Source organism: Engystomops pustulosus, chromosome 3 (genome assembly GCF_040894005.1).
Source record: "Engystomops pustulosus chromosome 3, aEngPut4.maternal, whole genome shotgun sequence".
Classification (NCBI taxonomy): domain Eukaryota; kingdom Metazoa; phylum Chordata; class Amphibia; order Anura; family Leptodactylidae; genus Engystomops; species Engystomops pustulosus.
This window is the reverse complement of record NC_092413.1, coordinates 117,174,044-117,199,251: the sequence shown is the minus strand read 5'-3', so window position 1 is coordinate 117,199,251 and position 25,208 is coordinate 117,174,044. Positions and strand designations below refer to the sequence as shown.

Genomic DNA, 25,208 nt, shown 5'->3' with positions numbered 1-25,208 from the left:
CAGGGGAAACTCAATAAACGCATTTCACTTCATAGTTAAATGGCAGCTTCACACAAGTACCAACATCCCATTTGTCTGCCGCGATGTGTGAAGCAATGAGGAGAAAGCACTATTACAAGCCTTTATTTTCAATCAGTATTTACTTGAAATTGTTCAGTACAAACATCATTGTAAAAATTGATGATTCATTACTTTCTCACTTGCATTGTATTTTTTAAATGCATTAGTAGATACAGAAATCCTAATTAATACACATTTTTATAAAGTTACAACCGTCAAGTTGTTAAAGGTTCGTAGTTCTAATTTGTCCTAACCTACAAAAGGATTGAATAGATCGGATGTAAATGGGTACCGTATATACCGGCGTACAAGACGACTTTTGAAGACAGAAAAATCTTCTGTCTAGTCTGGGGTCGTCTTATACGCCGGTAATCCCGGTGCAAGGAGAGGGCTCACGGGCTGAGCCCTCTTCATAGCCGGTAAGTCTTTGCTGCATATTGCTAGCACCGATCGCGGGTGTTTTCACAGCGATAGCGGCGCATACTCACCCTCGATGTCTACTCACCCTCGATTCTGGCCCCGATGTCTGCGTGGCTTGTCTTCTTTCTTCTGCTGGGCGCCGCCATGTCTTTCCCCGGGGCGGCGCCTAGTATGACGTCAGCAGCAGCGCCCAGCAGAAGAAAGAAGACGGCGCGGACATCGGGGGAGCAGCGCAGCACATCGGGGCCACCGGAGGGTGAGTATATAAGTTTTTTTTTTTTTTTAAATGCTGGGCTGGGCTGTGCTGTATACTACTGGGGGCAGTGCTGTACACTACTGGGGGCAGTGCTGTACACTACTGGGGGCAGTGCTGTATACTACTGGGGGCAGTGCTGTATACTACTGGGGGCTGTGCTGTATACTACTGGGGGCAGTGCTGTATACTACTGGGGGCAGTGCTGTATACTACTGGGGGCTGTGCTGTATACTACTGGGGGCAGGCTGTATACTACTGGGGGCAGGCTGTATACTACTGGGGGCTGTGCTGTATACTACTGGGGGCTGTGCTGTAATGGTAATGTTGTTGTTGTATGCCTTATGTTTATGAGCGACAGTTTTCCTGCTATATACCTGCATGTCATAAGAATTTAAATTAAAAAAAGGACCATGTTAAATTCAAATCTGTTTTTTTTTTTATTTTTACCGGTGTTTTGTATGCGTTGGAAAAGGGGTAGTCTTATACGGCGAATATATCTTAAACTCTATATTTTAAACAGGAAAGTAGGGGGGTCGTCTTATACACCAGGTCGTCTTATACACCGGAATATACGGTAAGTTTGAAAAACCCTGTTATTCTTACATCATATAGTATATTTAACCGGTTAAGGACCGGGCCCTTTCCTGTTTTTTCATGTCCATTTTTCACTCCCCACCTTCAAAAATCTATAACTTTTTTATTTTTACACGTAAAGAGCTGTGTGACGGCTTGTTTTCTGCGTAACAAATTGCACTTCATAATGATGGTATTAAATATTCCATGCCATGTACTCGGAAGCAGGAAAAAAATTCCAAATGCAATGAAAATGGTGAAAAAACGCATTTGCGCCATTTTCTTGTGGGCTTGGATATTACGTCTTTCACTGAGCGCCCCAAATGACATGTCTACTTTATTCTTTGGGTCGGTACGATTAAGGGGATACCAAATTTGTATAGGTTTTATAATGTTTTCATACATTTACAAAAATTAAAACCTCCTGTACAAAAATTATTTTTTTGATTTTGCCAACTTCTGGCGCTAATAACTTTTTTATACTTTGGTGTACGGAGCTGTGGGTGGTGTCATTTTTTGCGAAAATTGATAATATTTTCAATGATATCATTTTTAGGACTGTACGACCTTTTGATCACTTTTTATAGATTTTTTTAGATTTTTCAAAATGGCAAAAAAGTGCCATTTTCGACTTTGGGTGCTATTTTCCGTTACGGGGTTAAACGCATTGAAAAACTGTTATCATATTTTGATAGATCGGGCATTTTCGGACGCGTCAATACCTGATGTGTTTATGATTTTTACTGTTTATTTATATTTATGTCAGTTCTAGGGAAAGGGGGGTGATTTGAAATTTTAGGTTTTTTTATTATAATTTTTTTTTTTTAAACTTTTTTTTATTTTTATTTAAACTGTTTTTCAGACTCCCTAGGGTACTTTAACCCTAGGTTGTCTGATCGATCCTATCATATACTGCCATACTACAGTATGGCAGTATATGGGGATTTTCTAACTCATTCATTACAATGTGCTATCAGCACATTGTAATGAAGGGGTTAAAACGAAATAGCCTCGGGTCTTCGGAGGACCCGAGGCTACCATGGAGACGGATCGCCGCCCCCCGATGACGTCACGGGGAGCGCCGATCCCAGGTAAGATGGCGGCGCCCATGCGCCGCTATCTGTTTGAGGCTGCCGGCAGCTTTGCCGGCAGCCCACGCTGTAAAAACACCCGCGATCGGTGCTAGCACCGATCGCGGATGTTACCGGTAAGCCTTTGCTGCAATATGCAGCAAAGACTTACCGGCTATGGAGAGGGCTCAGCCCGTGAGCCCTCTCCATGCAGCGCGACGCGACCGCCGCCGTGAATACACGGCGGGCGGTCGCGAACCAGTTAAAGGAAACCAGCCACCTTAAAAAAAAAAAAAAAAAAAAAACACCATTAAAAACCTATGAATACTCAACCCCGCTCCTCTGCACCTTGATCCAAGCACTGTCCATCGCTAATCTTGACATCACCTAGAAAACAAAGTTACAATAAGCAGAACGGACCACAGGGACAAGATGTCCGGCACTCCGGGCTGCTGATTAAGCACGACCACATATCTCCCTCTCTGGGAGCATTGGAGAGCGAGGTGAATACGCATTCCTCGTGTGACATCACCTCCCACACCCAGCATGGCAGAGGGAAGTGGCGGGGGCGTGCAATTTTAGCTGCCCGGAGCGCCAGACATCTTCTAGCTTTTTCTAGGTGATCCCGGCGTGTCAAGATTAGCAACGGACAGCCTGAGATCAAGGTAAAGAAGAGCGGGGGTGAGTATTAATAGTGTTTTTTATGTTTTTTAGGTTGTTGGTTTCCATTCATGATAAACTGTATCAGGTAATGGCAGCTTATGTGAACCAACATAAACCTTCATTGCTTTATAACTGAAGTTATCGGTGGAATATTGCATATTGCAGCTAATACCCACAGATCAGTGGTGGCCCCAAACCCGAGTGTTAACCAATTAAACGCCATGTCTTGGTTTGAATCATTATTCTATGTGACGTCATCGGGGAGCGATGGACTGAAAATCTCCCTTGTATCAAAATATGACCTCAACTCAATTAACCTTCTGGATTGAGGAGAAATCAATTATTTTACACTGCTTGGCTTCCCGCTGGCAGCGCGTGGCATGTGACAGGGAGGTAGTCTTCTCCTCAATTCCCCTAACTCAGGAAGCAGTAGAGAGACTGAGGGAAGGCCACAAGTGAGGAGGAGGGATTGAGGAGAAGACAACTTGTGCCATTTGCTTGGGGATATTAGAGACGGTGATGGATAAATCATGTGGTAGATTTCCTTTCAAAACTTTTACATAAAGCACCATTATATTTTTAACATAAAAAATATTTGCCTTAATTTACACTACAGACCAAAAGTTTGGACACTTCTCATTCAAAGAATTTTATGTATTTTCATGACTATAAAAATTATAGATTCACACTGAAGGTATCAAAACTATTAATTAACACATGTGGAATTATATATTTAACAAAAAAGTGTGAAACAACTGAAAATGTGTCTTATATTCTAGGTTCTTCAAAGAAGCAACCTTTTGCTTTGATCACCTGAAACAGTCTTCTGACAGTCTTGAAGGAGTTCCCAGAGATGCTTAGCACTTGCTGGCCCTTTTGCCTTCACTCTGCAGTCCAGCTCATCCCAAACCATGTTAATTGGGTTCAGGTCTGGTGACTGTGGAGGCCAGGTCATCTGAACCCCATCACTCTCCTCGGTCAAATAGCCCTTAGACAACCTGGAGGAGTGTTTGGGGTCATTGTCCTGTTAAAAATAAATTAAGGTCCAACTAAACGCAAACTGGATGGAATAGCATGCCGCTGCAAGATGCTGTGGTAACAATGCTGGTTCAGTATACCTTCAATTTTGAATAAATCCCCAACAGTGTCACCAGCAAAACACACCACACCTCCTCCTCCATGTTTCACAGAGGGAACCAGGCTTATCGTTCACCGATTTTGCGGCCGCAGCAGAGGCGACTCTTGGTCTTCCTTTCCTGGGGCGGCCCGCATGTGAGCCAGTTTCTCTGTAGGTGATGGTTGATGATTTATGCAACTGCACTTAGGGACACTTTCAAAAGATTTCCCAAATTTTCATACATTTCTTAAAGTAGTGATGGCCACTCGTTTTTCTTTACTTAGAATTTTTATTATGCCTAGAAAAAAAGCAACCAACAGGCTATTCAGTAGGAATATCAGCTGTGTATCCATCTAACTTATGTTTAACACAACTCATTGTCCCAATCCCATTTATAAGGTCAAGAAATCCCACTTCCAAAACGTGACAGGGGCACACCTCTTGAATGCCAAGAGTGTGAAAAACGGTAATCAAAGCAAGAGGTGGCTACTTTAAAAAACCTAGAACATAAGATATTTTTAGTTGTTTCACACTCTTTTGTTAAGTATATAATTCCATATTTGTTAAGTCATAGTTTGGGTGCCTTCAATGTGAATCTACTTCGAATGAGAAGGTGGGTCCAAACTTTTGGTCTGTACTGTAGGTATCTAATCATATACTTATATAACTAAACTGCATTATACAATGTATTTTTATTGGATTCGTATTCTTATTTTAACTGCTTGCTATATACATTTTATTTTTGGATCTGTGTTCTCCGCCTTTCTTCCTGTGGGTGTCTGACAGAAGACTCAATGCAGAGAACATAAGTGGTTGCGATTTTCATATGCCAACTGCAAACACAAGTCCAACACTACCTGAGCCAAGTGCAAATCAAGGGGCTTTGTAGACATGGCAAGTGGTGGGTAATGTTTATCATTTTGTATTATGGCCCTGTGTTTTTCTTTGTTGATTTTATTATGGAATAGTCTTGAATGGATGTTGTGGGGTTTAAGTCATGTATTCTTAGGCTGAATCCACACTGCCGTATGTGGGGACGTATATACGAGTTGCAATTGTTTATTCATTATTTAGTAAAATGTGCGGAAAACAATAGAACATAAAAAATGATCAATAAAAATAAAAAATTGATATCCCATGGAGGTCCAGATTTGGCATAATACTCAAAATCAAAGTGGAAAATCTAATTTCCAGCTATTCAAATGTCAGTGCCATTGCCTCAAGAAAAGGAGTCTCAATCGTGTGTGCCTGTGAACTTCACGTGCCTGTATGACCTCCTTACTATGCTTGGGCATGCTCCTGCTGAGGAATCAGATGTCCTGAGGGATCACCCCCCAATACCTGGATTAAAGCATCAGTCAACTCCTGCACAGTCTGCAATGCAACATGGAGTTGGTCAATGGAAGAAAACATGACATTCTAGATTGGATTCAAGTATGGGAAATGGGAAGGCCAGTCCATCAATGGGTTTAGCATGCAGGAACTGCTGACACACTGCAGCCTCTAGCCCTAGCATTTTCATGCATCTGACGGAATACAGGGCCTACTGTACCCAAAGATGTTCTCCATTCCTGAGGAAGCACCCCTCTCTGGCTGGATAGTCCCTGTAATTGGATACTGGAACTTATAATGTATGAAACTTGGAGGTGTCCATGGGTCTGAGGATCTCATCCCAGTACCTAATGGTAGTCAAGGTACCTCTGGCTGGTACATGGATAGCGCTGCAGGCCTCCAAAGAAATGCCCTCCCACACCAATAATGTCCCACTGCCAAACCAACCATGCTGGAGGATGTTGAAGGAGCATAACGTTCTCTGTAGCGTCACCAGACTCTCAGTGTCACATGTGCTCAATGAACCTGCTCTCATCTGTGAAGAGTGAAGGGAACCCCTGTACAATTTGCCGATCTCTGGAAAATGCCACCCTGCACAGTGTTGGGCTGTGGCCAAAAGGCCCCTAGTGGAGTCTGTTTTTTTTTTTTTGTTTTTTTTTTTTTAAACATTTTATTTGGTTTTCAAAATTACAAATGCATTTAATAAGGTATTTTACATGTTGACATATCAAAATTTTACAAAGACATATTCTGTAATAGTATGCCATTTGTTCCAGCAGTACAAGTTTTTCTAAATGGAAAAAAAAAGCAAAAAAAACCTGAGAATAAAAGGTGCTCTGGACGTCAGTGAGGTAAGGGTCCAAAATTCCCTATGCCTAGTATTCTTACTGGAATGTTCAGCGTTCATAGCCGGGAAGGGGGTGAGTTGGAGGACCCTGAATGATAATAATTGGAGTGCTCCTAAGGTACCCCTTAGGTATACGGTGTTATACCATTGTGTCAAACGGAAGGGTTGTACCAGATCCAATATTTCTTCTCTTTCCATACAAGATGTGATGTATGTACCCCATTTACGGAAAAAAGGTCTTAGCCTGTTTTTCTTTATGCCGTAGCGTTTCCAACCTATCCATTTTGAGTAAGAAATGCCTTAGTTTACCTCCGCTAAGGTTTTTATGGATGGGTAGAGCCAGTATTCCATGATGCATTGTTTTGCCACCAGAAATGCATGTACATCAAGTCTTATTGAGTGCAAAACGTCTTGTGTAGCATCACCATCTTCTGCTGGAGAAATTAGGAGTGCGGTGTCTAACGGCAAATCTATTCTCCAGAATGTGGAAATGTGTCTTTTTATAGTTTCCCAGGAAGCCTATATTTGCGCACATTGCCAAAGTCTGTACCACAGATCTGTGTATCAAACTTTGGACATAGCATGCATAGTGCGTAATTCTGAAAAAGGTTTCTCTCCACTGTTCACTCAAGACACATTGGGGCACATTTACTAAGAATGTAGGAAACTGAACCAAAAGTGCTCTATCTGTGTATAATGCTGGGTGCACCAGATTCATTGACCCCTACAGGACTCTTTTGGCCTCTAGGACGCGGTCCCATTTCTCAAATCTGCCATGTGTCTCTATAAGTGCTTGTAGCTTTGGAACGCTATGAGATATCCAGGGGATTTTGAGATTGTCTTCTTGTGACACAATAGGGGTCATTTACTAAGGGCCTGATTCGCGTTTTCCCGACGTGTTACCCGAATATTTCTGATTTGCGATGATTTTCCCTGTTTTGCCCCGGGTTTTTGGCGCACACGATCGGATTGTGGCGCATCAGCGCCGGCATGCACGCGACGGAAATCGGGGGGGGGGGGGGGACGGGACGTACAATAGCCCGACGGATTCGGCGAAACCGCCGCATTTAAAAAAAATAAGTGTCGCGGGACACGCACCTACCTTCACCAAGTATAGGATCGTGCACTCCGGCGGGCCTCGGCGCAGCAGCGACATCTGGTGGACATCGGAGGAGCTGCCTTAGTGAATTGCCGGAAGACTCGTATCCACCGAAGAGAACGCATCGCTGGATTGCGAATGGGCCGGGTAAATCTGCCCTATTGTACTTCAAATTAGTTTAAAAATTTGGATGATATCTTTTGTGTTTAGTTATGAAAAAATACAAAATTTGGAAAAATTCTTTATTTTCAAAGTTCTAAATTCTCTACTTTTGATGCAGATAGTCATAGCACCCAAATAAATTCATAACTTATATTTCCTAAATGTCTGCTTTATGTTGGTATGGTTTTTTAAGATTCCACATATTTTACTAGAATGTTATGAGGCTCAGAATCTTGGGCCTTTTTTCACATTTTTGGGAAAATCACCAAAACTAATATTTAGATGGACCTGCTCAACTTTTAATTGACTGTGAGAGGCCGAAATAATAGCTAGAATTGTTAAGGACCCCATTATGGAAACTACACACCTCAACGTATGAAAAAGCACTTTTAAGTTTGTTTGTAACCCTTTAGGTGTGTTATAGGGGTTAATACAAAATGGAGGAGTTGTCTACAAATTGTAATATTTTTTGACAATACAGTACATTCATTTTGGGTGGAAAATTAAACATTTGTAATGGATTAAATTAAAAAAGGCTCCACAAAGTTTGATACCCAATTTCTCTTGAGTACACCGATACCCCATATGTGGTGGTAACCTGCTGTATGGGCGCACGGCCGGGCATAGAAGGGAAGGAGGCGCCATACAGAGCAGATTTGCTATGTCACATTGTACAGGCTTTAATTTTTTTTTGTTTTTTTTATTGTAAACCTATAGGGGCTTATTTTTTTGTCTCATGAGATGCACTTTTCTGGTATATAATTTTGGGGCATCTATAGCTAATTGGTGAGATTCTATTAACTATTTGTTGGTGGAGGAAATGAAAATCATCAATTTTTAGGAACTTTGTGGGGTTTTTTTTGACCGTTTACCATACCATAAAAATAGTATATTATTTTTATTCTATGGGTCTCCACGATTACGAAAAGACCTCATTTACATAGTTTTTTAAAGAAATTTCCCATTTTACTGAATAAAAAGTAATTTGGCAAAAATGTAAATTTTAGCATCATCAACTTTCATGTGCATAACTTTTTTATTTTTCGGCTTACGAATCTGGTTAATGGCTGCGAGAAGGATTGTTCTTTTTAGTGGTCTTATTTTAGAGTGCGGAACTTTAAATCACTTTTTAGAGCATTTTTTTAAAGGGTATTAATTAAAAAAAAATTTTTTGTATTTTTGTGTGTTTTATACTTTATTAAAGAGAACCCGCCATGCAAAATAACCACCCTAATCTAAATAGATTTTCATAAACTGTCATTAGAAAGCATTAGCTCTATCCCTTCAGTGTCCCTCTACATGCCTGTAAACCTAAGCAATGAGGTCCTAAAGCTGTATGCAAATGACCTGTGAAATGTCCAATGGGTCATTAGCATATTCAAACTGTCCAGCTTATTCATGACTGGGAGGTACAGCCACACCCCCAGTACATGACTGACAGCCTGTATAATGGGGTAATAGCTGCTCCATGCAACGCCCCCTGCAGCCTGTGTGTGTATAGAAGAGATACAACAGCTCCCGGCAGCCATGTTGTTATAGTAGAACATGTCAGGTACTTGTGTAGCTGATGTCTGTGTCTCTGTGTATTAGGAGGATGCAGCATGTCAGAAGATGCAGCACACACACCAGCAATGCCTTACTATACATTACACACAGACATGAGCACATGAGCAGGGGGAGGAGAGGGTTGGGGGAACAGGGGGACATCACTGCCTCTGACCATGTGACCAACCTCATTTACATAATAAAGGAAAGATGATTTTATAATCATTAATGTATGAAATAACTAGATACAGGCTGGGATGGGATCCTTGTGAGCTGCTCCAACAGGTAGTGGCATCATGACAAGTGACACAGACCTGATGACAGGTGTCCTTAAAGTGTTTTTATGGGAAAGTGACATTTTAGGGGTTATATTTTTATGTATATATTTTTTATTTATTGTAATGTGTTAACTTTAGTGTTTTTAACTTTATTTTACTTGTACATACTTGAACTTGAAGCAGCGATGCTCTGATCACTGGTTCAAGTCCAATACACTGCTCAACAATGCTTTTTCATTGTAGAGCAGTGTAAACGGTCTGAGCATGCAGACACATGCTCAGACAGTTTACAGTCAGAACCGGAAGGGGTCTGACTTCCAGGATCATCGGGCAGCCCTGGAGCACTCAGCAAACTTCGGGGCTGCCCAGAAGTGGATCGGCTCCCCCGGTAAGTGGCACGGGGGATCCGATCCATAGCAGGAACACCCTTAAACAGCGCGGTCATGCTTGACTGTGGCGTGTAAGGGGTTAACACCCGCGACCGGAGTCATTTTGCAGGGCTCTGGCATGGTTCTTCCTTGCTGGGTTGTTGCCCTCCTACCACATTTATTGGTATCTGCTCCATGCACTGGACACTGTGCTGACAAACACCTTCTTATAACAGCTCGCGTTGATGCGTCATCCTGCATGAGCTGCACTCTCTTAGCAACTTCTGTGAGTTATAGACCCCACCATCATTCTACCTCTAGAGGCGAGAGCAATGACAAAATTCAAAAGTGACCAAAACCGCCAAAATGCAAAGAATGCAGGAAAAATATGGTGCATTTTTTGCTTAGTCTAAATACATATGTCTTATTTACATTACTTTGCAAATTTAAAGGGAACTGGTCATCAGAAAAAGACCTAATAAATACCTACCAGTATTTTGTCAAGCAGTTGAACAGATTCCAGATTATGTTTGTTTCAAGGCCCAGCTTGGCAACATCATCCAGAAAATCAACTTTGAAGTGAGATGCAAGTTCGATGTATAAAGTCAGTGAGGCGGAGAGTTTAACACTGAAGTCAAGCTCTCTCTGCCTCTGACCACCACCTACCATGTGATTGACATCATTCCCCCAACTTCAGTTCATCAAATCAATGATGTCCCTGGTCACAGGACCATCAATTACAGTAAAGGGTCGTTCTAAGGCAGGGAAAGCTCGACTTCAGTGTTAAACTCTCGCTCTCCTTGGCTTAATTAAACCAAATGACATGTCACTTTAAAGTTGATTTTCTGGATGATGCCACCACACTTGGCCATGAAGGAAACATCACCTGGAGAAAAATGGACTACTATACTGTTTTTTCTGCTTTTTTAAAATAGAAGGAGAACGGAAGCTACTGATGCAGAGGTGTACGGAGCCTACGTCTCCTTTCAGACAAATGTATAGCTCCTCACACCTTCCCTATCCGTAGGAAGCTGTGCAGATGGCCTATGTATGAGAAAAGATAGAGCAAGCTGGCAACTCTGCCATTCAAATGGATGCTCATATTGAGATTTCAGAATCAAAGCAGGTTATTGGGGTCATGTTTGCATTACAAACTTCTATAACATACCTAAAAAAAAAAAAAAAAAAAACAGGAGGAATTACTGAGGAAATTTCTTCAATCTCTGATCTATAAGGAACTGGGTGAGACCGTTCTGTGGAACTCTCATTTTTAACATTTTATTGTGGAGTTAGAGCACTAACATTGTTTTATGTGTGTTTTTCTGGCTAATTTGGGAGTTTTGCCAAGTTAGTAGCTCCTCCAGTATTTGCCTCCCTTTTTCCGGATACTGCAACACATAATTTTTTTCTATAACATACTGACTACTACCTGCTGGGATTCTCCTCTCCAACCCTAAGAAATTCAGTATTTGGTATTTATAATGAAGAGCTACTGTCTACAGTCATCTAAATCTAAATATGCAAGGAGTCAAAATGGAGCTTTAGAAGTCATAACAAGTGTTTTCTTATTGGGAAAATATTTTAAGGGTCTATTCACTCCATAACTTGCATTTTTTTAAAAAGATTCAGACTACAACAGACCCGGGCACTGTACGATCCAAGGGCCACATTTGGCAATTTAATAGCCTGGCTGAGTTCCCCTGCCTGACCACCCGCCCTTGCACCCGAACACTGAGGTGGGACCGGTCACACAGGGTCTCCCTGTTCTGCCACCATGCACAGCACCGCTTCCTGCGCCAACAGTGCATTAACGTCACTGCGTCACCAGCTTGGGAAACTTACTGCAGGACCAGAACAGAAGAAAGCCACCAGCGGAGGGATCAGTTGAAAGGTGAGTACTATTTTTAATTTCTTTTTTTTTTTTTTTTTAAATAGGGGAAGATGGAATGGGGGACAAATAAACAGGGCATTATGAATGGGGTGTAATGAGAAGGGGCATTACGTATTGGGTATTTTCGTATGGCCAATTACTCCTATGCCCCAATGGAAAAATAAATTGCCTGCCCTTGCACTATTGGATGGCTCTACTTTTCTGTTCAGAGAGATTCAATCACAGTATAATTTGTCCCTTTTTTCTGTATTGAGTAGTTCTACGTATTGAAATCTAGTGAATAAAAAAAGAAAAGAATCTGGAAATGCAAGTATATGCAGAGCTTAGATAAAGCCATGACAAAGTGCAACATTTCTATACAATAGCATTTTCTTAGTCCTGGCAGACTGCGTGTGTGATCTGTCGCAACCTGTATGACAATGCTGGTTATTTCATGTCACTGCTCTGTTATTTCAAAGTATTCCCCACTTTTACAAGAAACTTTGTCTTATAAAATTGTATGTTTTCATTGCCTTCTATTTATATGGATCTATTGTAGATTTTCAATGTGTACTTTCTACAGGTATACCAAAGAATTGCTGCATCAAGGGCAAACGTCAAGCTGAAGGTCTACATCATAAGAGCGCAGTTAATAGCTAGTCTTGTGTTCCATTATTCATCTCTACAGCATGTACTAGCTCTATACAATGGTTTACAATAAAATACCTGAAGCCTAAATCCATGGGAAGGAAAAATGTAATACAAAAGCGCTAATATTCTAATTTTCACCGGAAATGTCACCATTGCACACGACATCCAAAATTTAAGTCTCAAGATAGCTGTGCAGTAGGGTTCTTGGATGACAGACTGTTCCATGGCTTTGGACAAAATATAATTGTACAATGAGGACAACAGTTAGCACATGAGATAAGGGTGAAGTGCCATGTAGCACAAGAGAAATATGTTTTTGTTGGTTATGACAATATTATACTGGTGGTGCGTGGAAAAGTATGTACATAGTGTGTGGAAAAGTATGTAATGCAATAACACATAGTAGGAAGTGATCAGTTCTAAATGTTAAAATATTGCATAAAGGAGTTGTCCCAACTATTTAAGTTATCCCCTAAGGAAGATCAGGGAGGGTCCCACAGCTGGGACTAACCCAACCTGAGCTCTCTGAGGATCCTATTCTCACTAACAGGTGAAGCTACAGGACGAGCATGCACCAGGGCTCTCCATGCCGTTGTAAGGGAATTAGGAAAATTTCCCATATTTCCTATAGATTGCCCATTCCAATAGATAATGATTCCCCCATCAATGAGATAAAGAGCCACATTCTGTGGAGTACTGGGAGTCTGTGATTGGGATAGATCAACTAGTTATCCTGTGTTCTGTGGAATAGAAGAATAGAACAGCATGCTGAATTATTATGTATATCAAAGCATTTGTGTTAATGCATTAAAGAGGACCGGTCACCCTTAAAAACGGCACTAAGAGCTGCTTACTAGAGTAAGCTCCTAGTGCCAAAACAGACGCAGCAGCGTTACACTCCGATAACGCTAAGAAACACTGCTGCACTGTACGCTACAAACATTCCCGTATTCATGAGGGGGCGGTCCGAGGTGCTGCCTCTTCCCTGGACTACCCTGCTCACTCCATAGGCCAGCGGTGACTGCCGCACGTCATGCAGCTATCACCACTGGAAAATTTGGAGACTTTTTTTAATAAATGATCAACCATTTTAATTGTATCTATATTATATGTGTATGTATTAACATCTGTGCTATGTTTTTCTTTTGCCTGTGCTATTATTTTGCGGATGTTGTGACAGTTATTCTATAGAAGCATAACATGAGTAATGCATTCTACTTAATCACTGTATCTGGACATATAGGGGTATATTTTTATCACATGCTGGCGTTCGTGCATATTCGCAGCAGCATACATCAAGAGGTGGAAAAGGCGACAGCGAGTGCGCGGGAACAGTAACGCCTCGTGCCAGCCAACACCCGGACGGCCACGACCCCCTTCACGCCCCACTGGCGGAAAGGTGGCAGACTGGGGCAAAAAATCGTGCAGAGGTCCTGATAAATATGGCCCATTGAGTGTGATACTTGCATGCTCAGCATGTCTCACTGCAAATCAAAAATTGTCTAATAAGGCGATCATGCGAGATACTTCCTACTAAACTTTATTTCTATCATACTTGATCTGCTTAGAAACAACAGCTAAGATTAGTGTGGGAGAAACAAGACAACTCTGGAGCAGTGATACCTTTTATGAGCACTCTTTTTTTTCTACCACTATTCTTTTCTTACATAGACTTGACTGCCAGAATAAATGTCTTCTGTGACTTCATCTGTATTAGTACCAGAGCTCCCTACTGGAGCACATCTTGCAACAACAGATAATCAGGCTATACTGTGTGCCTTGCAAATGGCATGTAATGTCCCCCAGTCTGCCGGTTTGTAATTACACCTGCCACTCCCTGAAAAGCATCCCAGGCAGGTCACTTCATGTACAACAACTTCCTGGGTGGCTCTCCCTAGAAAGCAATCTTGCTTTATTCTTCCAGTGTGTAGGACATGCTCCTGCTCTCAGCGTGTATGGATTGGTGGGCCCGGCAGCCCGAGAGATCAGCTGTGAGAGTCTCACAGCTGCAAGCATTCATTTGGGAACCAAGCACTCGTCTTTATCCCTGCCGCTTAATGTAATTACTGGAGTCTCTCATGCAGAACTAATGGCATTTGCACATTTTTACAGCTGAAGTGAAAGGAATGGCTGAAATGCTGGGTCCCTGCTCCAACACTTTTACCTATATCAGTACAATTTAATAAACATAACCAGCAGGAATATAGAAAAGTTTGGGTTTATTTGTGTACATGTTGTTAATAACAAAAAGATGAATAAATAACAGTTACATTGTTCAATTCACCTAAAAAAATGTTTGGTATTTTTAGTTTAGAAATGTAAATGGACGGCCTGGGAGACATTATTACACGGGCAAAACTCAAACATTCAGAACCAAGTTACCGGTTTTTGCACCATGTCTTGTCGATTTCTAGTGTATGGAACATCTAAGCATTTACTACAGTGGCATATATTACATTGTATACATGTTACTGTGTGTGCCAATCAGTGCCTTGTAGGAATCTGTTAACCCCTTTGTTATGCGCTTCTTCAAATGATCATATTTTGGAAATGCTTTACAGGTTATAAGAATTTTTGCTTTGTTAATTTCATGACACGCAAGACTTTACAGATGCAGAGTGTGCATGTACCTCTGCTAACTGTAAAGAAAGTCTTTCCTGTGGCTCCTAACACCTATATTACCTGAACATGAGCACCTGGTGTCATATTAAAAAGGAGAGTATCCCCTTTAATTTAACGTCAAGATTGTGTTTGGAGGTTTCACAGGAAAGTAAATATCCACAATTAAAGTTACAGTCAGGAGGGGGGCGTGGCCAGATGCTGAGCTAGGAGGACGTGCGCGTCTGAGCTGATCTCCATCCTGACAAGATTGGCTTCATAAAGCCTTCGTGTGGTCTCTAGCTTGCTCCCTGGTGGCGACATCTGTCCACCGCCACTCCATTCGCACGTGGTCACTAGGGGGTCCAGGCAAGGCACCCTGTCCAACTTGTGTACTGTGAGACCCGTGCATCTCCTGGCTGACTAGTTTCTGGACTCCTCCAATCTGTGGTGTGCCTTGGTGGCAGCCCCTCCCTGTTGGCGCACTGTGTATCGAGATTGGCACCATTGTATCACCCCCCCCCCCCCCCCATGTCACTTGGGAAACACAGATGTTGCCACAGGACAACATTGCTGATGCGGAGTTAGGACTGTTCTCTTCCCCCACTCCAGGCATGGTAGTTCTGGAACTACTCTCATCTCCCCAGAGCTCCCATATACTTATATAATGGATAACTGTATAATTTTCCCATACATTTTGTGGATTCATTTTCCTATTAAAACTGGCAACCTGCAACATTTTAACAGGCAACAGTGTGTTGTGACAATGGGTCAGGGTTTAAAGGACACCTGTCATCAGGTCTGTGTCACTTGTCCTGTCACCTCTACCTGTTGGAGCAGCTCACAGGGATCCCATCCCAGCCTTTATCTAGTCAATTCATACATTAATCATTGTAAAATCATATTTTCTATATTATGTAAATGAGGCTTGTCACATGGTCAGAGGCAGTGATGTCACCCCTGTTCCCCCTCCCCTCTCCTCCCCCTGCTCATGTCTGTGTGTAATGTATAGTAAAGCATAGTTAGTGTGTGTGCTGCATCTGCTGACATGCTGCATCCTCCCATATACATGTGTGAGAGACACAGACATCAGCTACACAAGTACCTGACATGTTCTGCTATAATATGGCTGCCTGTAGCTGTTGTATCTTTCATATACACACACAGGCTGCAGGGGGTGTGGCCACCAGCAAGCACATGGAGCAGCCATTATATGGAGCAGCTGTCAGTCAAGCACTGGGGTTGTGGCTGTGCCTCCCACTCATGAATAAGCTGGACAGCTTGAATATGCTAATGACTCATTGGACATTTCACAGGTCATTTGCATACAGCTTTAGGACCTCATTGCTTAGGTTTACAGACATGTAGAGGGACAATGAAGGGATAGAGGCAATGCTCTCTTATAGCAGTGTATGAAAATCTATTTAGTTTAGGGGGGTAATTTTGCCTGACGGGTTCTCTTTACTAAATATCAACTATAGGCAATACCTTTTTCAGAGCGTGAGTAATGTTTTTGGAGAAAGTCCAGCATCTGAGCAAGAGCCTTCTTATTGCAGTGAGTTGAAAGCTTCTCATCACATTCATAGCAGCTACAAAATAATGAGGTAAAACAAACAAGGTCAGTATTTGGCTGCAATAGCTAAAACCTTTATTATTTTATCATAATGAATATTTTATATACCGTATATACTTGAGTATAAGCCAAGTTTTTCAGCACAAATAATGTGCTGAAAGACCCCAACTCTGCTTATATTCGAATCAAGGGAAAAAAAAAAAAAGAAAAAAAAAAGTGCACTCAACTTCCGAAGCGCCTCCCGCCAATTACCCTCCCCCCAGAAAAAAATAAATAAAAAATTGGGGACCGATGCTCTAGGACTGATCATACTGGGGTTTCAAACTCAGAAAAGTTCAATACTGGGTTGCTGTTATTTTCGGTACTGAATGACTTGTGCTGTTCTACAAACTCCTAGTATCTGTCTGCAGATATCGGGCAGGGAATAATTTGACTACATGTGTCGGTTCAGGGTATCCTTTAAATAGAGGTGTCGGGCCATCGGCAGAGCAGGAACCACGTCATCAGGAAAATATCATTAACTGTCCAAATATGGCAGTGGTGGCGAACCTATGGCACGTGTGGCGCTCAGTCCTCTATATGGGCACGCTTGCCATCACCCCAGGGCAGGGTTCGCCAGATGGGACTCAAGGCCTCTTGCAGTCCCAGGCAGCCCAGGACCCTAGAAGGAAGCTACAATGATAAGCCAAACGTCCTCTCCTTCTTTCTACTGTATTGGTGTCCTCAGGTGCCTATACAAGAACAAGGAGTAATAAGTTACTGCTTAAATTGCAGCATTGGCACTTTGCGAAAAATTTGTGGGTTTTGATTGAAGTTTGGGCACTCTGTGTCTAAAAGGTTTGGCATCACTGCTCTACAGGATGCCCTGGAAGGAATCTACAATGATAATCTGAATTTCTCCTCTTTATTTCTACTTTATTGGTGTCCTCAGGACACCAATACAATTAAAAACAGTGACAACAGGTAGTAACACGTTACTTCTTAAATTGCAATGTTGGCACTTCCTATTTATACAAGTGGGTTTGGTTGTAGTTTGGGCACTCTGCCTCAAAAAGGTTCGCCTTCTTTGATATATGGTGTTTGTACATTTCCCAGGGCTTCCCCTGACACATGGGAGGGGGGGGGGATTTATCACTGCTTCTACACCAGGTTTCTGGCGTGGAAGCAGTGGCATAATCGCAAATTCTTGATGCCTTGATAGCGTGGCCTCAATCATACGCCAAAGCAGAGGCACATGATAAATCTCCCAAATTATTTTATATTATTCAATTGAATATTTTTTAGCCCAGCTGTGATTTTCAAAGCCTCTACTCTACCTGCCATAGAGATACAGAGCCTCTATCCACTAGACTATCGACTTCCTAGTTGTCAATGGGAGGATTTTATCTAACTAGAGCTTCCACGGGGTTACACTGTGCTCACCGCTGGAAGCCATAGACGTCTATTGGGGGGGTGGGGGGGGGTGGAATCCAGCTACAAATTGGGGGCCTGTGATCCATACGTCTAAATGAGGCCTTACATTACCTTTTACACAGCTATAAATAAATATATTTATCTATGAATAGTGTTATTGGCACCATATCTGATGCTGAGAACAGGGACAGGAAAATAGGAGGAGATTTTTATATATCACTACTTACATTACAGTCAAATTAAATACAAATGTACAAGACAAAATTAATTATATATTTTATATTAACATTATCTGGACAACCATTACAATACATATAATAAACTTAAAAAACCTAACGCTCTCCTTGCAAAACACTGGTTGATCGTTACTGATCACATGCGTTTCAGCCCCACCCTGCAACGTTTGCATTGTGTTTCTAAACATAATGTGAACGTCCATGTGACCACACCATTAACATTAAAGTATCATATTAACTGAATTCAAAAGAGAGAAAAAAAAAAAAGTAGTGTCGATATCAGGCATCATATCACACTCAAAATTCTGGTATTGGTGAAACCCTACACCATACAGACATTGGAGCTTTTGTTAGTACAATTGTCTGAGGCAGCGACATTCAGCATCCCATGAAATAAAGGTTTGCCGTCTTACAAGCAAGCCATGTAATGGATGGACATTACATCACAGGCCTGGGAAGCAGTATTTGATCTAATAGGAGCATTGACGGTACATCAGTCAAAAGGGCAAATACCACTTCATACAGTTAGAAGAGGCCGATGGATGCCATTATAGCGCAAAAGGTTGCATGAGGCTTCCCTGCTATCCCTGGTATGATGGATCTAGCAGATCAGAAGAAAGGAAGGTCACAGCACAGATTTTAAAAAGCTCAATACTAACTGCAAGGCATTTTATTGTAATCGTAAAAAAAAACGTGGTGCCATTTTCTGTTTTACTAATAAACCAACTGATTGTAGGCAAGTTTTTTGTCTCTGCAGGCTGAAACTCTGGTTTCTACAGATGTTCAGTGGGTAAGGAAAGTATTTGGACTCCTTTATAGGGACAACAGGATGAAGGTTACAAAAAGCTGCTGATAAGAGAATTGGATCCTGCAAGAGGGGGGCACATCTGCTTGTAAATGTGCTTGGTTTACAATTCTTCATCCTGGTGGTAGATTTCCTTTACATTTTTTCATTTTTCTGAAGGGGTGCAATGTAGATATTTTTGCTACTTTATTAAACAAGAAAAACAGAAATATCACATGGTCATAAGTATTCAGGCCCTTTGCTCAGTATTGAGTAGAAGCACCTTTTGAGCTAGTACAGCCATGAGTCTTCTTGGGAATGACATTTATCAAGCTCGGATTTGGGGATCCTCTACCATTCTTTCTTGCAGATGCTCTCTAGTTCACTCAGGTTGGATCGTGAATATTGGTGGAGGCCATTCTCAAGTGTCTCCAAAGATGCTCAATTGGGTTTAGGTCAGGGCTCTGGCTGGGCCAGTCAACAACAGAATTGTTCTTAAGCTACTGCTTTGTTATTTTAGCTTTGTGCATAGGGTCATTGGGGGATATTTATCATACGCTGGCGCTCGTGCGCTTCGAGGCTTCTGCCTCTTCATGTATCGGGCTGCCAGTTGCGCAGCGTTTATCCTACGCAACCGCACTCCTGGCCGGACGCGCCCCCCATTCACGCCCCACTGGCGTGAAGGTGGCGGATTGGGGAAAATAATCGCAAAAGCTAGCAATAAGCTAGCATTTGCAATTATTTCAGGGCCTCTGCGCCACTGGCGGTGCGCAGAGGTCCTGATAAATATCCCCCATTGTCTTGTTGGTAAGGTTTTCTTTACATATACCACTTAGAATAAACAACAAAAAGCTCCGTCATCGCTTGATCAAACCAGAGAATCTCATTTCTCATAGTCTGGGAGCCCTCAGTCGGTAGACAATGCCATAAATCCCCGAATGGTGGAGGGCTGCAGTCATAGTTTACCTTGTGGAACTTTCTCACATCTCCAACTGCATCTCTGGAGCTCAACCACAGGGATTTTGGGGTTCTTTGTCTCACCAAGGCTCTTCTCCCACGATTGCTTAGTTGGGCTGGACGGCAAAGTTTAAGAAGAGTTATGGTTATCCCAAACTTCTTACATTTAAGGATTATGGAGGCCTCTGTGCTCTTAAGACTCTTGAGTGCTGCAGAAATTCTTTTGTATCCTTGGACAGATATGTGCCTTGCCACAATTCTGTCTCTGAGCTACTGGGGCAGTTCCATAGACCACATGATACTGTAAGGTCTTATATAGACAGGTGATTGCTTTACGTTATCAAATACAAGCAGATTAATTAAACACAGCTGGACTCCAATGAAGGAGTAGAACCATCTCAAGGAGGATCAGGAGGAAATGGGCAGCACATGAGTTAAATATGAGTGTCACAGCAAACGGTCTGAATACTTATGAATATGTGATATTTCAGTTTTTGTTTAAAACATTAGCAAAAATATCTACATTTGTTATTTTCTGTCAAGATGGGTGCAGAGTGTACATTAATGTGCAAAAAAAAAATAACCATTTTGATCTTACCATTGGCTGAAATGAAACAAAATGCCTTTGGTAAAAGTAACCAACAGGTTGTTGGTTTATTAATAAATTAAAGGATCACTTACCAAATAACCCATGTGCTGAGGTTAACCGCAATGCAATGAGGCTCATTGTGTGCAGTTTGGAAATGCTTCAAGGAGTGCTGGCTTTCTGAGGTAGCACTACAGCCCTAAGTGTAGAAAAGGGTCATTAGAAATTAGATTGTCCAGAAAGTTCAGATATGAAAATTGTATAGTTTAATTCTTACACCCCAAAGACTGTGACCGCAATAACCACAACATAGACAAATGTATGCGCTTTTTGACTGTGCCTGTGTAGGGAGTACAGCCAGTCCCCGGTTTACATACAATATAGGTTCTGTAGGTTTGTTCTTAAGTTGAATTTGTATGTAAATCAGAACTGTATATTTTGTCATCGTAACCCCAAATAAATTTTTTTTGATCTCTGTGACAATTGCAGTTTAAAAATGTTGGATTGTCGGGGGCGTGGCCTGACTTCCTGCATGAGCGGCCGCACTTAGGAAGAGCTCCGCTGGTTAGCCAGTTTCTCCCTATTATCCTGCAGAAATCCTGCCGCAACCATACCTTATCCGAAGACGAAAAGACCCTCCCGGACGGGTGGTGGCAAAATGAGCAAGCCCAAAAGCTCCAGTGCGGTGGAAAAGCTCAAAGAGTATGCTAGACGAGGACCAGGCCAAAATGGCGCGGCCACCTCGTGCTCCGAGCGGGAGGTGGGAGATGACGCAGCAGCTTCTGCGGAGCAAGAGCCGGAGCTAACACTGAAAGAAATGGCGGAACAGCTTCTATCGGCAATACAGCACTCTACCACCTCACTCACCACTAAGATTGAGGAGATCCGAGTAGACGTGGGTCTGATACGGCACGATATGCAGAAGTTGCGAGACCGGGTGAAGGACGCCGAGCAGCGCATATCCCAGGTAGAAGATGACTCAGCCCCTGTTCCAGCACAAATAGCCAGCCTAGAAAGAGCAGCGCAATTATGGTCGCAAAAGGCTGACGACCTGGAAAATCGCCTCCGGCGTAATAATGTGCGTATACTGGGCTTACCGGAGAGAGCGGAGGGTGCCGATCCTATAAGCTTCATGGAAACGTGGGTACGAGACATGTTACCAAATGCTGAACTATCTTCCATATTCGCTATAGAGCGAGCCCACAGAGTACCTGCGAAACCGCCGATTCCAGGGGCCCCTCCGCGCCCCATGCTAGCAAGAGTGCTGTGCAGTAAAGATCGGGACGCCATTCTGAAAGCTGCAAGACAAGCGGGTAACATCTCCTATCAGAACACCACGGTTACTATTTTTCCAGATTTCTCTGCGGTCTTGCAAAAATCCAGAGCCTCGTTCTTGGGGGTGAAAAAGCGTCTACGTGATCTGCAAATCCCTTACTCCATGGCCTTCCCGGCACGGCTGAGAGTTGTGTACGCAGATAAAGTGACATTCTTCGCCTCACCTTCGGATGCAGATGACTGGCTTAATGGGCTCGGCAGACCGGCCCGCTAGAAGGACAACGAAGCTGCGCTGCTCGGGACTTTACTTCTCCTCGTCAGATATTATGGGAGGATGAGTATATTTGCCTGGACTTTTACATGATCATTATCTGTTTAAGATGTTTTTTCTCTAAGTAAGCTATATAGTGGGAGAGTCTGCTACTGCATATCAAAGTTTTCATTCCTAGCCTTCCCCCTCTCCCTTCTCCTCTCCTTAATTATGCAGTAATGTCCGATTCCTCCTTAGAGTGGGTTAGACTTATAATGTACATTTTTTATTCATGTTATGGTAGACATTTCATATGTGCCTTTAAGCCTCAGTTAAAGGGGAGAGCTGACCGGACAGGCGGAATTAGTATCGCGAGATAAACACCTTTTACCGCGAACTACCCCGTATCAGTGCTATTTTTACTATCTAGCAGTCTTAGAGAACTGCAGATAGAGTTGGTGACCAATCGGAGTCGCCGTATTTAATCTTTTGTATCTTAACCTTTGCTAATAGTTTCTTTGTTCTTTATTCAAAGTTCTATTGAATAGTAATGTTTACTGGCATGCCTACTTGCAAATAAGGAGATGGCGTTTAAAGTGCTTACTTGGAACGTAAGAGGTCTGGGAGAAGCGCGGAAGCGAAATTTAGTCTTTGACCTTATTAGAAATCATAACAGCTCTATAATATGTCTCCAGGAGACTCATATGACTTATGACACAACAAGGTACCTTAACAAAGCGTGGATACAGTGGTCAGCTCACTCCACTCACACCTGGCATTCTCGTGGAGTGTCTCTATTAGTGCATAGATCTGTTAGATGGGAACCATGTTTAATTAAAAAAGATTCAGGAGGGCGTTATATTTTTGTAAATGCCTATATAAACTGCTCTCAGTATGTTATATTGGGAATTTATAAGCCCCCTACTGACAACCTACAGGTGTTGCATGAAGCTGCGGTATTCGCCTCACAATACCCAAATGCTACAGTACTTTGCTTAGGAGATTTTAACCTGTTACATGATGCCTGCCTAGATAGGTATGATCCCAATGTAGATAGTGGCTCATCAGCCTCCCCCCCTACACAATTAGCCCAATTTCTAGCGGAGATGGGGTGGATAGATTTGTGGAGGCAGCGACACCCATCAAACCGCGAGTATACTTGTCATAGCATTGGACGTAATGCGCTGTCCCGGTTAGACTATATGTGTGGTAATACGAAAACTGCAAACTTTTTGTACTCCATATCTCACTTACCACGCGCAATCTCTGACCATTCCCCTATAATCGCTGAATTCAGGGAACAGAATTCTACTATTGGGCTTAGACCCAGTAAAATACACCCCTTCTGGCTCACAGTGTTGCCTGCCGCGGATTATACCCCAACTCTGATTAACGCTTTCCTAGCCAGTAACAACATGAGTGAAGGATATACCGGCTACTGGGAATCCCTTAAAATATATATTAGAGGGTGTTTACAATCAGCAATCACAAATGTTAAAAGGGAATCTAGGATGGAAGAAAACAGGCTGAGAGACTTATGCATCTCCCAGGAGAATGCCTATATTGAACAGCCCACTGAGACAAATAAACAAGCTTGGCTACACACAGGCAGACTGTACCTACAATGCCTATATGAGAAAGAAAAAAGACGTTCCTTCTTTAACAAACAAAAGCACTATGAGCTGGGGAATCAATCGAGTAGTCTCTTGGCTCATATAATCCATCAGAATTCGACCTCCCCGTGTGTTCTCCAGATCAGAGACCCTGCAGGGAATTTGCTATCTTCTAATACGGAGATATTAGAAGCATTTGCGAACTTTTATTCTAATTTATATATATCAAAAAGCACGTGCTCAGGTATAGAGTTAGACACATACCTGGACGATATAACCTTCCCCACTCTATCTCAAGTACAGCGAGATTTATTAGATACTAAAATCACCCTAGAAGAATTACAAGAGGCCCTAACAGCAATGGCCAAAGGCAAGGCGTCCGGTCCAGACGGGCTACCACTTGAAATGTGGATAAAATATCAGGAGGACTTGCTACCTGTTTTGCTAGATCTGTTACAAACAGCTTTTGATAAAGACGCCCTCCCGGAATCATTCTATGAAGCCACTATTGTAGTCATACTTAAGCCAGATAAGGACCCCTTAGACTGTGGATCATATAGACCCATATCGTTATTGAATATGGATTACAAAATTCTTACCAAAATCCTAGCAACCCGCCTAAATAAGGTCATAACTTCTCTAGTACACAGTGACCAATCTGGCTTCATCCCCGGTAGGAGCACCTCGGATAATTTGAGGCGAGCCCAAATCATCTCTCAAGTGGGCTACACTAGACAGGAGGATTGGGCCTTGGTCTCCCTAGATGCGGCCAAGGCCTTTGATTCTGTAGAGTGGAACTATCTGCAAGCAGTCCTGACCAAATTTGGATTTGGGATGAATTTTAGAAAATGGATCTCCCTTTTATATCGATCCCCTAGGGCCCGAATCACCATCAATAATAGCCAATCAGAATTCTTCCCTCTAGCCCGAGGCACTCGTCAGGGCTGCCCCCTCTCGCCCCTTCTTTTCGCCCTAGCGATGGAGCCACTGGCGATAAAAATACGTACGGACGGGTTGTATGCAGGAGCAACACACGGGGAGGGACAGGACCGCCTCAGTCTTTACACGGACGATCTTCTTCTGTTTATGTCATATCCTGATTCCTCTCTGCCAAGAGCCATAGAGTTAATAGACACATTTGGAGGGTTCTCAGGGCTGCGGATTAATTGGGGTAAATCTTGTCTTATGTTCTTGAACAATGTGAGAGCAGAAACATCTCCACCTAAGATCCACGATCTAGTAGTAGTAGACAAATTTAAATATCTAGGCATTATAATCACCAGACAACCCTTGTTGACCCTAGAAGTCAATGTTAACCCGCTACTGGGTATATTTCGAGATAAATTTAAAGTCTGGACAACATTGCCCCTGTCAGTGGCAGGTAGAATTAACCTGGTAAAAATGGTAATACTGCCGAAAGCACTTTATGTGCTTCAACATGTATTTTATCCGATCCCCAAGGTATTTTTTAAAAACCTAGACTCGATGATTATCCCGTTCATATGGGGATCATCTCGCTCTAAGCTTCAGTATGCCAAACTGCAACGTCCTAAACCCTCGGGGGGCATGGCGTTCCGGATATATTCCTATACTATCTGGCAGGTCAACTCAA

The 25,208-nt window shown here is 42.4% G+C and overlaps 1 protein-coding gene across 5 annotated transcripts in view; it reads right to left on the bottom strand.

Moving 5' to 3' along the window:
* USP45 (ubiquitin specific peptidase 45) overlaps positions 1-25,208 on the bottom strand; it is a 91,482-nt gene that overhangs the window by 55,660 nt on the left and 10,614 nt on the right. For 3 of the 5 annotated variants that reach the window (XM_072141911.1, XM_072141907.1, XM_072141908.1), the window contains exons 4-6: positions 20,554-20,657; positions 16,398-16,498; positions 2,713-2,766 (exon numbers count right to left, since the gene is read on the bottom strand). In XM_072141911.1, coding sequence (XP_071998012.1) covers positions 2,713-2,766; positions 16,398-16,498; positions 20,554-20,657 — 259 coding nt within the window. The remainder of the gene's footprint in view (positions 1-2,712; positions 2,767-16,397; positions 16,499-20,553; positions 20,658-25,208) is intronic. The other 2 variants (XM_072141909.1, XM_072141912.1) reach the window with 2 other exon arrangements.